General features: G+C 34.6%; 1 protein-coding gene across 3 annotated transcripts in view; it reads right to left on the reverse strand.

Moving 5' to 3' along the window:
• Window positions 1–15,531, reverse strand: part of PTEN (phosphatase and tensin homolog) — an 87,699-nt gene that overhangs the window by 57,910 nt on the left and 14,258 nt on the right. For all 3 annotated transcript variants that reach the window (XM_036336712.1, XM_036336710.1, XM_036336713.1), the window contains one exon: window positions 6,596–6,680. In XM_036336712.1, coding sequence (XP_036192605.1) covers window positions 6,596–6,680 — 85 coding nt within the window. The remainder of the gene's footprint in view (window positions 1–6,595; window positions 6,681–15,531) is intronic.

The raw sequence follows: 15,531 nt of genomic DNA on the forward strand, positions 1-15,531 counted from the left end.
CTCAACTACTCAGATTCTTTTTCCTGGCATTTAATTCAGCATTTCTATATAATATATAGTATCATACTGCATCTTATAGATTTACTAATTACCTGCATATTTTCTGCCATGGTAAAGGAGACTTACAAAACCAGTAGAACTCACACACACACGTTTCACTCCTCTTAATCCCCCTTAATAGGTAATATCACGATATTGGGTTAAATCAACCAACAAATACTAATAATTGCTTTCTGTTTCTAAGTCACCTGTTTTACTAAGACTCTCTTGCATAATTTCCCCAAATATTTAAATATCAACCTATCAGTTCTTTTTCTTTCTTCCCCTGAATCTCTCTATCCTGCTGCTCCAATCAGAGCTGGTTGCTCTTCTGCTTGTAGCACGGTTGTCATCCTGGGACTTTTCTTTTTCGCTTGAGTTGGATCTTCTCTTTACTGAAGCCCTTTTATTTTATGGTTTATTCCCTTGTTTATCTGGGACGTATCTTCTAGTAATCTCCTGAGAAATGTTACATGGATATATTCTTTTTAATCTTTTAGCATCTTGTTTTCCTACTTTTGCACTTGGTTGGTAGTTTATATAGATACAGAATTCTAGACTGAACATACAACTTTTGAAGTGCTGTTTTCTCCATCTTCTATCTTTAATTCTACTGCCAAGAAGTTAGATGCCATTCATACTCCTTAAACCTTCCTAATTGAGCCTAAAAACTTCTGAAACATTCTCATTATTTCTGGTGTTTGAGAAATTTCATAATAATTTTTTTTTAAATATATTTTATTGATTTTTTACAGAGAGGAAGGGAGAGAGAGAGATAGAGAGTTAGAAACATCAATGGGAGAGAAACATCGATCAGCCGCCTCCTGCACATCTCCTACTGGGGATGTGCCCACAACCCAGGTACATGCCCTTGACCGGAATCGAACCTGGAACCTTTCAGTCCGCAGGCCGACGCTCTATCCACTGAGCCAAACCGGTTTCGGCAGAAATTTCATAATAATTTGCCTGGTGATGGCCTATTTTCATTTAGGCCTATATACAAATATATAGGTATTTCCAATCTGGAAACTCAAGTCCTACAGAAATTTCCTGGTATAATAACACCAGAAAAGACCTTCCTTGATGATTTCCTACATGAAAGAAGAGGTCAAAGTTGTTATAAAGGAAAAATGAAATTGATACTTTCCTCTAATTTCTTTTGAATAATTTCTCTATATAATCTCTAAACATTAAATTCTCTAAATAATCTCCTCTCAATTCTTTTTAACTGAATAGCTAAAGGATGATAATGTAGGGGTAACAAAAACATTTCCTTTTTATTGAAAATTGACATACTTTAAGGTTGATTGGAAAGATCAACATATAATTAAGAATATTTGAAAAATGTCTTCAATAAGAAAATTGCATAAAACAGGAAAAAAGATGAACTCTTAAATCTGTAATCAGCTGCTTGTATATGAATAAAAACTGATAATATACAAGATAATGGATAATGTTTTTTTAATCACTATATATCAGAAAACTGAGCTCTAAGCATTTCCTTACAATAAATATGGGAATCTTTTCATACCTAAAATCTTTCCAATAAAAGAGAAGGAAGTAAATTATTTCCTACTAATTCAAACTAGGGGGAAATATTGTTATATGCATTTTTTCATTTTTAGCATTTCCAAATTATGCTCCATAAAACACAATTTAGAAATATGTTATTTAATACACAAAAGAAAAGAGACAAGGAGGAAAGAAGGGAGGAAAAGAAGGGGGGACAGAGAAGCATATAATAATTTCACTTGAGAATCTACAGTAAGAAAGCCAGTTTACCTCTTTAAACCTACATTTCCCAGATGTTATTAGGTACAAAACAGTTCTCGGGCTATGTCTGTTAAACACATGAAGTATTAATTGGTTAAAGACTGCTTAGATCTATAGCAGATAACATATAAATTAGATATCTTCAGTATTAGCCTGAGAGATAAGGCTAACATACATATCAAAGAATAATCAATTATCCGAATAAAACATTGTTTCATATTACCAGCTAGTGCTAGTCGGAACAAGAGTCTAGTGGCAAGAAGGAAGGGAGATAAAATGTGGTAGTAAGAGGAAAAAAAGAAAAACAGTCTGGGAAGAGTTAGTTCTTCAACTTCCCTTCTATGAGCTGTCCTTGTCCTGTAGTGTCAATCCTGATTGTTTATTAAACAAAGCATTTGTGCCCTGGCTGGGTGGCTCAGTTGGTTGGAGCATTGTCCCGTACACCAAAAGGGTGAGGGGCAACCGTTCAATGTTTCTCTCTCCCATTGATGTTTTCTCTCTCCCCTTTTCTCTCTCTGATAAATCAATAACAACATATCCTTGAATAAAGACGTTTTTTTACAAAGAAATAAAATAAATATTTTTAAAAATTTGCAATTAGGATTGTAAAAAAAATTTCACCTTGGTTCACTTTCTACCTCCTTTCCCTTTTTGTTTATTTTTTAACATTAATTTCTGATCCTAGGAAGTCACCTAATAAGGAGAAGTTAAATATTTGTCACAAATATACTTTGATTGCCTCAAGTATAAAATTCACATTGCTATAATAAAGCATATCCCAAAACAGTTAAATAATGCTGGACAATTTAAGCATTAAGGTATTTGCAATTGGAATTTCTTTTACTCAAGGCACTGATGTACAACAACAAAGTCTGAACTCTACATAATATTTACTGATTGGGGGAAAATAATAGGAAAAATATGGAATTAGGAAAAAAGATAATATTCTTTAGACATCCCAAATAACAGGGTAAGGAACAATCCAACTAGAAATAGTTTCATTAACAGAAAAGGTATAAGGAAATAGACATTTTTTCACTGCTGTTATCATCTTTGGACCAAAAGCAAAATACCAATTATAACTACTATCTCCAATACAGTGTGGACTAATCAAGAAAATCAAGGTTAATCCTAACAGACAAATTACTTAGGAACTATTTATTTCCACTTTAGCTTCCAGAAAAAACTACATCTTCCTTTCCCAGTCTCTGTTCAGCCTTTCCTCCTTAAAAAAAAGGAGTTTGGGGGTGGGAGGAGTTAAGCAACTGAAGCCAACAAAGTCTTACTAGCCATTTATCCCCCAAATTAAAATAAAGACTAAACAAAAATAAGCACAGTGCAACTATTACAGTCAGTTTATAATTCATTTTTATATGCTATTACCATTACCATTAGGTGACAAGATCAGTCAGCTAAAGCAACCATTGGCTACATAACCAACCATATACATAAAATATTTTTAAGAATAACAGATCTGAAAAGTTAAAAGCTAGATGAAATAAACTAGATACATTAAAGCAGATAGAATAAACTTCAACTTTGGTTACACAAACTAAAACTGTGAATCTTAATTCAGAAGCATAAAAGCAGTGGTTATGAAGTCAAAAGATCAAAGATCAAAATACTTCCCAGCATAGTATTTTCTTGGTGAAGTTATTACAGTTTAAGGTCTGATAATCAAATGTATTGCTTCAGAAACTGACTTATCAGTAACATAAAAGAGGATCATTTAGCCTCAGTGACTCAGTCAAAAGATATTAATTCACATTCACAAGAGAATAATGAAAATACTAGCACACTAGATTACCACAAAAAATATCCTCACAATGATCACAGAACTCATCTTTACTCTTTCCCAATATAAGTACTAATCTGACTTGGTTACATCATTATTTGGTTAAATACAGAATTACAGTAATGTGTAGTAGATCATCTTATGAGATAGTTCATCTAAGCCATAAAGAGGCCTGCTAAATACTCCTGCACAACGGAGAATACATGCCTGGTGACTGCACTGCTCATTTCCCAGACTCTCCATCTCTCAATCAAAATTTACTTTGCTCATTCTTTTTTCTATCACCCATTGCATTTTCTGTTGATGTGTTATCACTGACTAAGCCAGCTCAAACTGCTTCAATGTTAAGCATCCTTCCCATGTCTTGCCTATGAAAAGGGCAAGTTCATTTCCCTCTTTTCAGGTTAAGTAGTACTTCTGACAGCCTCATGTATGCTATCTATATTCTAACAGAAACCACAAAGAAAATAGTTTGGGGTTCTTTTGTAGTTTTTGTAGAAACTGAAATTTAATTCTGAACACAATGTGAACACTACAAAAACCCAATTGGACACAATTCAGTACTGCAAAAATATTAATATACTTTGGTTCAAAAGAATTGCTAAAAATTAACAACTTATGGTTAGCTCATATAAGGGTATAAGTAGGCTTATATACTTAGACAACTATTATAAAAAGAATTCTACATTGCATAATGCTTTAAAACTAATTATAACATTTAATTCTCATAACCATCAAATATTTAAATTGAAAATCTTCAAAGATAACCCAAATTTTAACTTTTAAAAGCCATTATAGTTTCTAGTAATATTTTACAGTTAATTTATTCATAACAGATTTTTGCACTGACATCAGAAAATATACTAAGACTATTTACACAGCAGATACAAATTCCTTCTCTCATAAAATATACCATGTACTGTTAGGTCATAAGCACATAAAAATTAATTAAATGGCCTCAGCTCAGAACAAGGCTGAATGATAATTACACTAAGAAAATTATGCAAAATTATAAAATGGACAAAGTTAGTCTTGGTATGCCCAGCATTATTTTCAAGATTCTTTGCACCAAATACTTCTTCAGGTGTTTGGTACATTTATGACCCATTATAAACTGCTATATGTAAAACTACATGGTATATTGATTATACACTGAGTGGCCAGATTATTATAACCACCTGACGTTTATAGGCAAATTAGCTATAATTTTGCGCTGAAGTTGCTAGAAGGCCAGACCATTATAAACAGGGAAGCAGGTTGTTTACCACAACAGAAGTGATTTTTTTTCTGAAGATATGGGTAAACAACGCAAATTAACAGCCTTTGAACGTGGTATACACACACACACACACACACACACACACAGTGGCCAGATTATTATGACCACTTGACGTTTGTAGGCAAAATAGCCGTACACTGCATCGTATGGGATATGGAAGCCGAAGGCCTGTTTGAACACCTTTGCTGTCTGCAGTTACCAAGATAAAACGTCTCCAATTCGCACAGGAACACAAAATTGGACAGTTGAGCATTGGAAAAAAGTCATGTGGTCTGATGAATCACGTTTCCAGTTGTATCATGCAGAAGGCAGAGTGAGAATTTGGCGAAAACAGCATGAAAGCATGCACCCCACATGCATGAGTACAACCCTTCAAGCTGGTGGGGGCAGTGTTATGGTTTGGGGCATGTTTTCCTGGCATGATTTGGGCCCTTTAATTCGTGTGGAACAACGTCTGAATAGCACAACATACCTAAGTATTGTTGCTGATCAAGTTCATCTTATCATGTTCATGGCGTATCCCAATGGAGATGGCTTCTTCCAACAAGACAATGAGCCATGCCACAGTGCTCGTATTGTTCAGGAGTGGTTTCAAGAACACGAGGGAGACTTTACCTTACTTAGGTGGCCCACACAGTCACCAGATCTCAATCCAATTGAGCATTTGTGGGATGAAGTTAAAAGAGCCATCAGGCAGCTGGTTCCACAGCCATCAACTCTCACAGAACTGGACAGTGCTATTCATCAGGCATGGTGTCAGATTCCTTGCATCACCTTTCAACACCTCGTGGAGTCAATGCCAAGAAGAATCGCCACAGTATTGAAGGCAAAAAGTGGCCCAACGAAGTACTGATGGGGTGGTCATAATAATCTGGCAACTCACGTTCAAATATATCCCACATTCAAAGGCTGTCAAATCATGTTGTTTACCCATATCTTCAGAAAAAAATCACTTCTACTGTCGCGGTAAACAACCTGCTTCCCTATTTATAACGGTGTGGCCCTCTAGCAACTTCAGTGTGAAATTATAGCTAATCTGCCTACAAACGTCAGGTGGTCATAATAATCTGGCCACTCAGTGTATATACCTTAGGATAAATATATGTAAGTAAATAAATACACTCAAGAATTTTAAGCCTAACCCCCAATTGTAAAATAAAAAATAAATACATAAAAATCACAGTGTAGCCGAGACCGGTTTGGCTCAGTGGATAGAGCGTCGGCCTGCGGACAGAAAGGTCCCGGGTTCGATTCCGGTCAAGGGCATGTGCCTGGGTTGCGGGCACATCCCCAGTGGGAGATGTGCAGGAGGCAGCTGATCGATGTTTCTCTTTCATTGATGTTTCTAACTCTCTATCTCTCTCCCTTCCTCTCTGTAAAAAATCAATAAAATATATTAAAAAAAAAAATCACAGTGTAATGAATCCAGGCATTAACCTACTGAAGGGCACTTTGTATAGAGTCCACAAAAGCATAGCACATACACCTGATTAAGTAAAAAGTTTGTTCTTATCAAATTCAAATGAGTTGTATCCTATTGAGGCCCATTAGACATATTAAGAAAAAAAACAGTTATAGAACACCAACATAATATCCACATCAAGTTTACATGACAAAGTACATCTTTTTTGGTGGTTTAGATATATTTTCTAAATGAAAATACAACATTAATATATCAATATTCAAAATTAAAAATTAAGAGTTCTTACCTTACTACATCATCAATATTGTTCCTGTATACACCTTCAAGTCTTTCTGCAGGAAACCCCATAGCAATAATGTTTGGATAAATATCTGAGTACTTAAGTTAAGAAAATATCTGAAATATGGAACAATGAAAAGTACAGGTACACATTTTAAAACATTATCTGGGAAGCTTTCCCCACTACAGCTTTGCTAATGAAAACTGTCAATTTATCTATAAACTATCATGTATAATTAATACAGTTAAATACATTAATTTTTTTTAAACCCTCAAAATTTTTTGGCAAAATAATTTTAAAATCCCTCTACTTAGTACATTAAAAATGTACCTAAGGTAGCTGCCATACTATAGTATTTAGATATATATGGAAAATGAAAACCTCAGACTTTATAATCACAAATACTGAATGTCTTGGGACAAAAACCAAAAAGCCAATTAAAAACAAGACAACAAAAATTTACACAACCTCCAATTTTCCTGATTATAAAAGACACCATGGTTTACAGACAAGTAGATACAATTAAGAATTAGGACATCAGATTTAAAACGTATAATTTGGACAAGTCACTTAACCCTTTTAGAGTTCAATTTCCCATTCCACATGATTACATTGAGACAACCATTAAGATCTCCTCACCCTTAGTGTTGACTTGATAATACTGAACTGGGATAGAAACTTATGCTCATTTCCTATCAAGGTAATCAATATTTAGCATGCCTTATTCTAGTCCCTTGTTACACACTACAGTTGGCATAACAACAAACATCTACACTTCAGAATAATTTATATCAGACTAACTATAAAAAACTACCAACAATCTACATTTCTATGCATTGTGTCCATCATACCAGCTCTCATTTCTTCTTGAGCTCTATCAATCCTCTCTAATCCCAGGATTTTCTGACTGGAATCTTTCAGATGAGCCAAGCTAATCTGCCTAAAGCCTCCCTTCAAGACCATCTCTAAAGTTCTCCGCCCACCTATTTCTGGACCCATTCACCTTCCAAATACAATTCAAAATTCAGCATATTCAGTGCCCTTTTCTAAATTTTTTTTTCTGCTTGCTCACATTATTGAGCTGATTTCACTATTATTTTCAAACCAAAGATAATTATCAAATTACTGAAAGCTTTTATTTTGATAATTAAGAAAAGGTTGTATGTATAATCTATGTTCTATTCATATGATTACTATGTACTGGTTGGATAGATTTACAGACTAAGAAAAAAATGTGCACAACAATGTATACATTATATTTTGGATAAAAATATTTTATAAAAGAAATAACATTTTCTTTCTGGGTAAAGAAATATTTACACATATATTTTAAAAGACTTAAAGGGTCTAACAGCCAAGTTCACAGGTATAATGCTGTTATGGATACTGTTTTAGCAAACCAGCCATAAAGGACATTTTTGAGCCAACTAAATAAATTTGAATATAATCTGAGTATTAGATGAAATGAAAATCTACTGAAATGAGTAAGTAGACATTAATGGGTGGGGGGGAGGTTGTAAAAGAGAATGTACAGTGTGATACCACTTAGGCTTTTATATAGTAGTACATATATAAAAGCCAGCCGATGGGTAGCAATGATACTCACTGACCACCAGGAGGCAGACGCTCAACACAGGAGCTGCAGCGCTGCAGTGACTTGGCAGCTACGGTTGTCGGGGGCCAGAGAGGAGGGAGCCCGATTCCAGGGTGCATCACCCAAGAACTGCCCTCTCACAATCTAGGACCACTCGGGGAATGTCGGAGAGCTAGTTTCAGCCTGATCCCTGCAGGCCAGGCTGAGGGAACCCTCACCAGTGCATGAATCCATGCACCGACCCCTAGTTCTCATATAATAAAGTAGACCCACTGAAAATGTAGCTCTTGGTCAATTATTGACATGCTTTAGGGCAGTGGTCGGCAAACTGCGGCTCTCAAGCCACATGCGGCTCTTTGGCCCCTTCAGTGTGGCTCTTCCACAAAATACCGACTTCTGCACACAAGCCACGAAGTTTCAATCGCACTGTACATGCGCGCCTGCACGTGGTATTTTGTGGAAGAGCCACACTCAAGGGGCCAAAGAGCTGCATGTGGCTCACCAGCTGCAGTTTGCCGACCACTGCTTTAGGGCATTATGTCCATTCATGAGAAGAGAATAGAGGTTCAAATCAAGCCTATAACAGTACAATTCCTGAAAATGAATAATCTTTTCTTTTTAACTGTATCTTGGAGCACAAACATAAAAAAAGTGGGGCTTTTTAAAAATACATTTTTATTATTATAGATTTGAGAGAGAGGAAGCGGGGGAGAGAAACCGACTGTTGTTCTACTTATTTATGCATTCACTGGTTGATTCTTTTATGTGCCCTGATGGGGGATCAAACCCGTAACCTTAGGGTATGGGGACAACACACTAACCAACTGAGCTACCTGGCCAGGGCAAGAAAATGTGATGCTAACAAAAGAAAGTGAGGCAGAAGGAGAAAACCAAAGCAGTGGCAGCTACCACCAATCTGGAATGCCTATCTATAAAATTATAAATACATTCTAGTTCAAACATGCAAGTTTTCCTGAAGAATACAAGAGAACTATTTCTTATTAAGTAGTAATTACTTCTACTAACAAACTTACCTAGCCTAACCATTAATTTCAGTGAGAATTTATAAAGCTGATTTTAGCTTTATAAAAAAAAAAAAGCACAGAAGTATAAAACCCCTTTAAATGTAGTCATTTTAAGCAGGACTAAATTCAAGTTTATTCTTGCACTATGAATTCTAATAAAGTAAATAAGTTTGCAAAAAACTCAGTTAACTTAAGAAAACTGTTAAGTACTCATTAAACTCAATTGGCCTCTTCCTTCATTCACTTAACCATTCAAACACATATGGAACATTGGAAGGGGCACTGAGAATTTAAAGTTAATACTACTGCACTCAAGGAGTTACTTATTTTATCAGAGAAGACAGACACAGAGATCTACAACTGTGCCAAAAGCCCTTTTATGTACATATCAAGATGTTTTAAGAGCTAGAGAAAACGCGATTAATTCTGTAGGGGCAGAGATAAAGTTTCACAAAGTAGGTAACATGTTAGATAATCCTTAAGAAGTCAGACAGTAGACAGAAGAAAGGAGAGCAATTACAACACTCCAAGCAGAGTATAGAGCCAATATGGACATACATAAAATATTCAAAAAAAGCGAGCAGTCCATTGCAGCTCATGCCGAAGCTTTATGGAGAAGGCAACAGGACTGGTAGAAGATTAGGAGCAGGACTGGCAGAAGATTAGACCTAGTTTAAGGATGCCATGGCAGGGAATTCAATTTAATTAGGAAATAATTAGTCAAAGGCCTACATCACCCTGGCAGTCTCTTGCAGAGGAACAATCCATTGCCCTGCAATCTCCTGCAGGGTTACTATCAAATCCTTTCTATAAAGAGAAATCTTTCTATTCAGTCTTTTTAAGGTTTCATTTGCTTCAGATTCTCACCTTCCTTATTTATAGAGTTTAAGATTTTACCCAAGATTTTGGCATTCATCATAAACTAGAAAGAACATGTGCCAGACAGTATGCCAAATAAATTCTCATGTAATCCTAACAATCCTATGAAGCAATATTACCATTTCATAGATGACAAAATTCTGAGGGTCAAAAAGTTTGGATAACTGCCCAAGATCCCAAAGCCAATAAGTAATGTTATGATTCAAACCCATTATGTACATAATTACAAAGCCCCAACTTTTTATACCAAGCTGCCTCACGTAAGATTATAATTATTTTGTATTTCCAAATGATTAATGAAAATGTAAAATTTTCAAGAAAGTAGGCAAAAATGAAAGTGATTTACCAATCCAATGTTAAAACTTAAAATCTTATTTAAGAGACAAGACAAAAATCATTTCCAAAACTGATGTCAGCAACTAATGAGTGCTGAATTTTGAGGCAAATACTTCTTATGCCAGGTATTATACCAATAAACAAAATCTCTAATATAACTGTTTTGCTTCCCCATACATTAAAATTTTTATGACATGTTTTTAGACATTTTAAACCAAGACTGAGAGAAAAATGACTTGTAATATAGAACAGCCTTAACCAGCACTTACTGGATATACTTTTGAATAAGAAGTAGTGTTTAATATGAAATTTTCACCTAATGACTAAATCTTATTTTAATTATGATTACTGAAAGTAAAGCAGTTCTGAACAGTTTCTTTGTTGTACTCTATATAATACATAGATATGCTTATCCCTGAACAAGTTATAAACTAAAATGCAGTGCAAGTATACAAAACAAAACCTGCCTTTTTTCCCCCTCATAATTATTTTAAGGAAAATTATTTCCATAGATCACATAACAAGCTTTTCTTAAAATTCTAGTTAACTGCAAGTTATAGTAACAACATGAAGCTATAACAGTGATGGCGAACCTTTTGAGCTCGGCGTGTCAGCATGTTGAAAAACCCTAACTTAACTCTGGTGCCGTGTCACATATAGAAATTTTTTGATATTTGCAACCACAGTAAAACAAAGACTTATATTTTTGATATTTATTTTATATATTTAAAAGCCATTTAACAAAGAAAAATCAACCAAAAAAATGAGTTCACGTTTCACCTCTGACACGCGTGTCATAGGTTCGCCATCACTGAGCTGTAACATACACGGAACATGACTGGCCAAACAGAAAGTGATAAACAGATTTAGAGAGGTAGTGATCAAAATGCATCAAAAGCAAATCTGAAGTCGCCTGGTTCACCAGAGGAACACTGAACTAAAAACAGCAGCAAGAGTGAAGAAAGAGTCCAGCAGGTGTGGCTCAGTGTTGAGCATCGATCTATGAACTAGGAGGTGACTGACTGACTCCAGTCAGGGCACATGCCTGGATACGCGCTCAATGATCGTGCAGGAGGCAGCCAACCAATCATTCTCTCTCATCATTGTTCTCGTTCTCTCTCTCTCTTCCTTCCTCTCTGAAATAAATAAAAAAATATATATTTTTTTAAAGAGTGAAAGAATAAAGTCAGACTAATAAGAGAAAACAAGCATCAAAGCAAGTTAGCAAATACCAATACTTCACCATTTAATTTTATTTTCCAAGAATTTCTGGAGATTTTCCCTGCTTTCCATCAGTGCTTTCAACCAGCAGACACTTAAGGCCAGGTGAAAGGAAATGAAACTAAGTTTACATTTCTCTCAAAAAATTTTTACAAGTTTGAATTTAACAAATACTTTCCAAGGATGTCACAGTTATATCCACATTATCTCTTCTACTCAAATTATGCTTTAAATACTAGCCACTCTCTGGACTTACATGACTTTCTCATTTAAATGAAAGACTTCACTTCTTACTAGGTTTTATTTTTCCCTATTAAGTGTGGTAAATGTTTGGATCTGGTTTCTAAATTGAAGATTCATACTGGGAGAAAAGCAGAAATAGTTCCTTTAATTTTCCAGTTAATAAAGTGCTAATTGTTCATTATTTAATAACAATTTGTCCTAATATATAAGGCATATAATCATTCCTGTACACACCAAATAACGCAGCTGAAACTCTTATTTTCTAAACTGAAAGGGTACAAAAAGAATGAACTACAAAAATATTAAGAAGAATGCTCCCCAAATTAGGGATTTTAAAAATAAAGAATGGCCAGGTATAACGCAAGACACAGGAACCTTTAAAATATTTACAAATGTCAGACCTTGTACTAAGCAGTTAATGCATATCATCACTAACATAATTTTATTCTCGGCTTTGTACCTTAAAAGCCTAACTTCAGGTTAAGTTACTCAATATCTTTGGGCCTCACATACTTTTGTTTTAGTTTTCTATAAAATGATAGTAACTCTAGCTGTAACTTTGCCACTGGCTGTTTTAAGGATCAAATGGGATAGCTGGAAATATCTTTAAATCCGTGAAACTGAAAGGGCTTTATAACTGTAAATAAGGGGTTATTATCTGAGACTGAATGAGTTAGAAATGTCCTTTTTTAGTTTAAATGTCTCATTACAAAAGTGTTTTTACAAAAAAATTATAAAAAGAATTCCAGTATGTTAAATTCACTTTAGCAGGAATTTTAGTTTTTTTAAACACTTTTTAAAAAAAAATAAAATAAAATAAAATATCCCATTTTTAAATTTTTTAATTTATTTAACATATTTTTATTGGTTTTAGAGAGTAAGGGAGAAGAAGAGAGATAGAAACATCAATAATGAGAGAGAATCGATTAGCCACCTCCTGAACGACGCCTACAGGGGATCAAGCCCACAACCTGGCACCGAACTGTAATCTCCTGGTTTATAGGTCGATGCTCAACCATGGAGCCACATTGGCCAGGCTGTTTTTAACACTTTTTAAATTATCTGCTTGCTGTGCCAACCCAGAAAGGAAAACTTACTGCCAAATAATTTATGAACTCTACTTAAGTTTTCTACTTTTCCAAACAATTCAAACCTCACAACTTTTACATGTTTATAACAACCCGTCTTGACTGAAAAGTTTACACATATTGTTGCTTTGAAATAGAAGTTTAGATCTCACTTTCTAAAGGAAAACATCAAGAACTTCTAGTAATCCTACTAAGCAACAGAATAAATTGGTTCGTTTGGCAAGAAATCTACAACCTATGCCCTAGCAGATTTGGCTTAGAGCATCCGCCTGAGGACTGAAGGGTCCCAGGTTGGACTCTGGTGAAGGGCACATGCCCGGGCTGCGGGCTTGATCCCCAGTAGAGGGTGTGCGGGGGCAGCTGATCAGTGATTCTCTCTCATCACTGGTATTTCTATCTCTCTTTCTCTCCCTCTCCCTTCCTCTCTGAAATCAATAAAAATATATTTTAAAAAAGAAATCTACAACCTGTGATAAAGAGCTATAAAATATTGTTACCTTTTAACCCAACAATCCCACTCTATTATCCTCTAGAAAAACAAAGACAAAAGTAAACTATACAAAGATATTCACAACAATGCTGTTTATAAAAGAAAAAAAAATGAAGAGAATCCTAACACAGTGCCCTACGCAAAGCATAATACTAGTAGTTAGCCTGATGAAATATTACCCATACAGCTTTAAAAATAACAAGTACCCACTGACAAATGAAAGTCTGTGGGGAAAAAGCTCACAGAACAGTAGGAAAATACTGATTACAATTATGTAATTATGTGCATATGTACATTAACAAACAGGGAAAGATAATTTCCAAAAACAAACATTTGAAATAGAATTAACTTTTTTCTACTGAATTGTTTAAATTTAAGAATCATTTTGAAAGAATTTCAAACCAGATATAGTAAAATTACACCAAGTTAAAAAAAATCTTTTTTAAAGGAACAATAATGGCACTCTGAACTTTAATTATTTAAATTGAAACAAATTAATCACTGAAAAATATCTTATCAAGTCACTGATAACGCTAGCAATACTCTATAATCCAAAGTGTAATTTTTTAGTGTATTAGCTGAGGCACTATTAGTCCCTTCAGTTAATTTAATCAATTTTTCTTGAGAGTAGTTGTTAATCCTGAAATATTATGTCCACAACTCTGCAAGGATACATCTGAGAACTTCTAAATATTTAGGTTGCTCAACTAACTGGTTTTAACGAGTATACCAAACAATTACCTTCTTCCTAGGTCTCTGGATGAATATGATAAGAATGATTTCCTGTTTCAGAACTCTGTTGCTGTTAAAATACACACACACACACACACACACACACACACACACACACACACACATCCCTCTCTACCGTTTTGCTCCCACTAAAAAACATCTAAGATTGACTACCAATAACAATAAAAAATATGGCTATACCTTATATAACAACTACCAAAAAGATTATCGGCTCAACAACATGCATTAGACAAACTTGTCAACATTATATACTTGAACCAAGCCAAATACTAACTCTGATTTTCTACAACAAAAATCAGAATAAGCATATGAAAGATTATGAAAGTTAAAATTATAATATTTGTCCAGCATTACTATAAAGAACATAAGGGGGTATCTTTTAACTCTAATCTTTATATTTAATGTTAGATTTATGTTACTACTGTAATATCATTCTATTATAAAAGCCATGCTTTTATTTATTTTACCAGAAGTGACTACCTAAAACACTAAATTTTAGCTAGAGATAAACAAAATGAAAAAACATTAACTTTCACAGAAAAAAAAAAAACATTCAAACAGTTAAGAAACAGAAGAAGCGCCCTAGCCGCCGTGGCTCAGTGGATAGAGCGTTGGCCTGCGGACTGAAAGGTCCCAGGTTCGAATCCGGTCAAGGGCATGTACCTTGGTTGCGGGCACATCCCCAGTGGGGGGTGTGCAGGAGGCAGCTGATCGATGTTTCTCTCTCATCTGTGTTTCTAACTCTCTATCCCTCTCCCTTCCTCTCTGTAAAAAATCAATAAAATATATTTTTAAAAAAAAAAAAAAAGAAAGAAACAGAAGAAGCTAAGGGATCTGTCACTAATCTGAGAACAAAGACCTAGTAATATTCAATGGCAAATTCATTCAATATTAGCAAATTGCATTCTGAAAAAAGATTACAAGATTTCCAACTGTATCAATCTTTTAGACACAACCATGAACTAATTTTCTAATATTCAAAAACTACTATACACAAGGTACTAAGAAAACAAGGTTCTAATACAAAGGTGTCTCTGGCAAGTTGGCTTTCTTTTTTCCAACTAAGCCAAAACTGCAAATTTTTTAAAATTTACTTCTAACAATGCAATTTGTGTTTCAAAGAAAGCCGTTAATCTGAACTACTTTATGGGGAAAAGCTCCAAATATGTATGTGTTACACAGCTTCCTTTTATATTGGCTTTAATATAAAATCAAGTCTCTTTATTCTGTACCTTAAGCCAAAAAATCATTTGGAAAGGACTTGCTTTCTTTTTTTTTTCCAATTGGCAAAAATAATTTTGCCTAAGTGCATA

The sequence above is a fragment of the Myotis myotis genome, unplaced genomic scaffold, assembly GCF_014108235.1.
Source record: "Myotis myotis isolate mMyoMyo1 unplaced genomic scaffold, mMyoMyo1.p scaffold_m19_p_15, whole genome shotgun sequence".
Taxonomy (NCBI): domain Eukaryota; kingdom Metazoa; phylum Chordata; class Mammalia; order Chiroptera; family Vespertilionidae; genus Myotis; species Myotis myotis.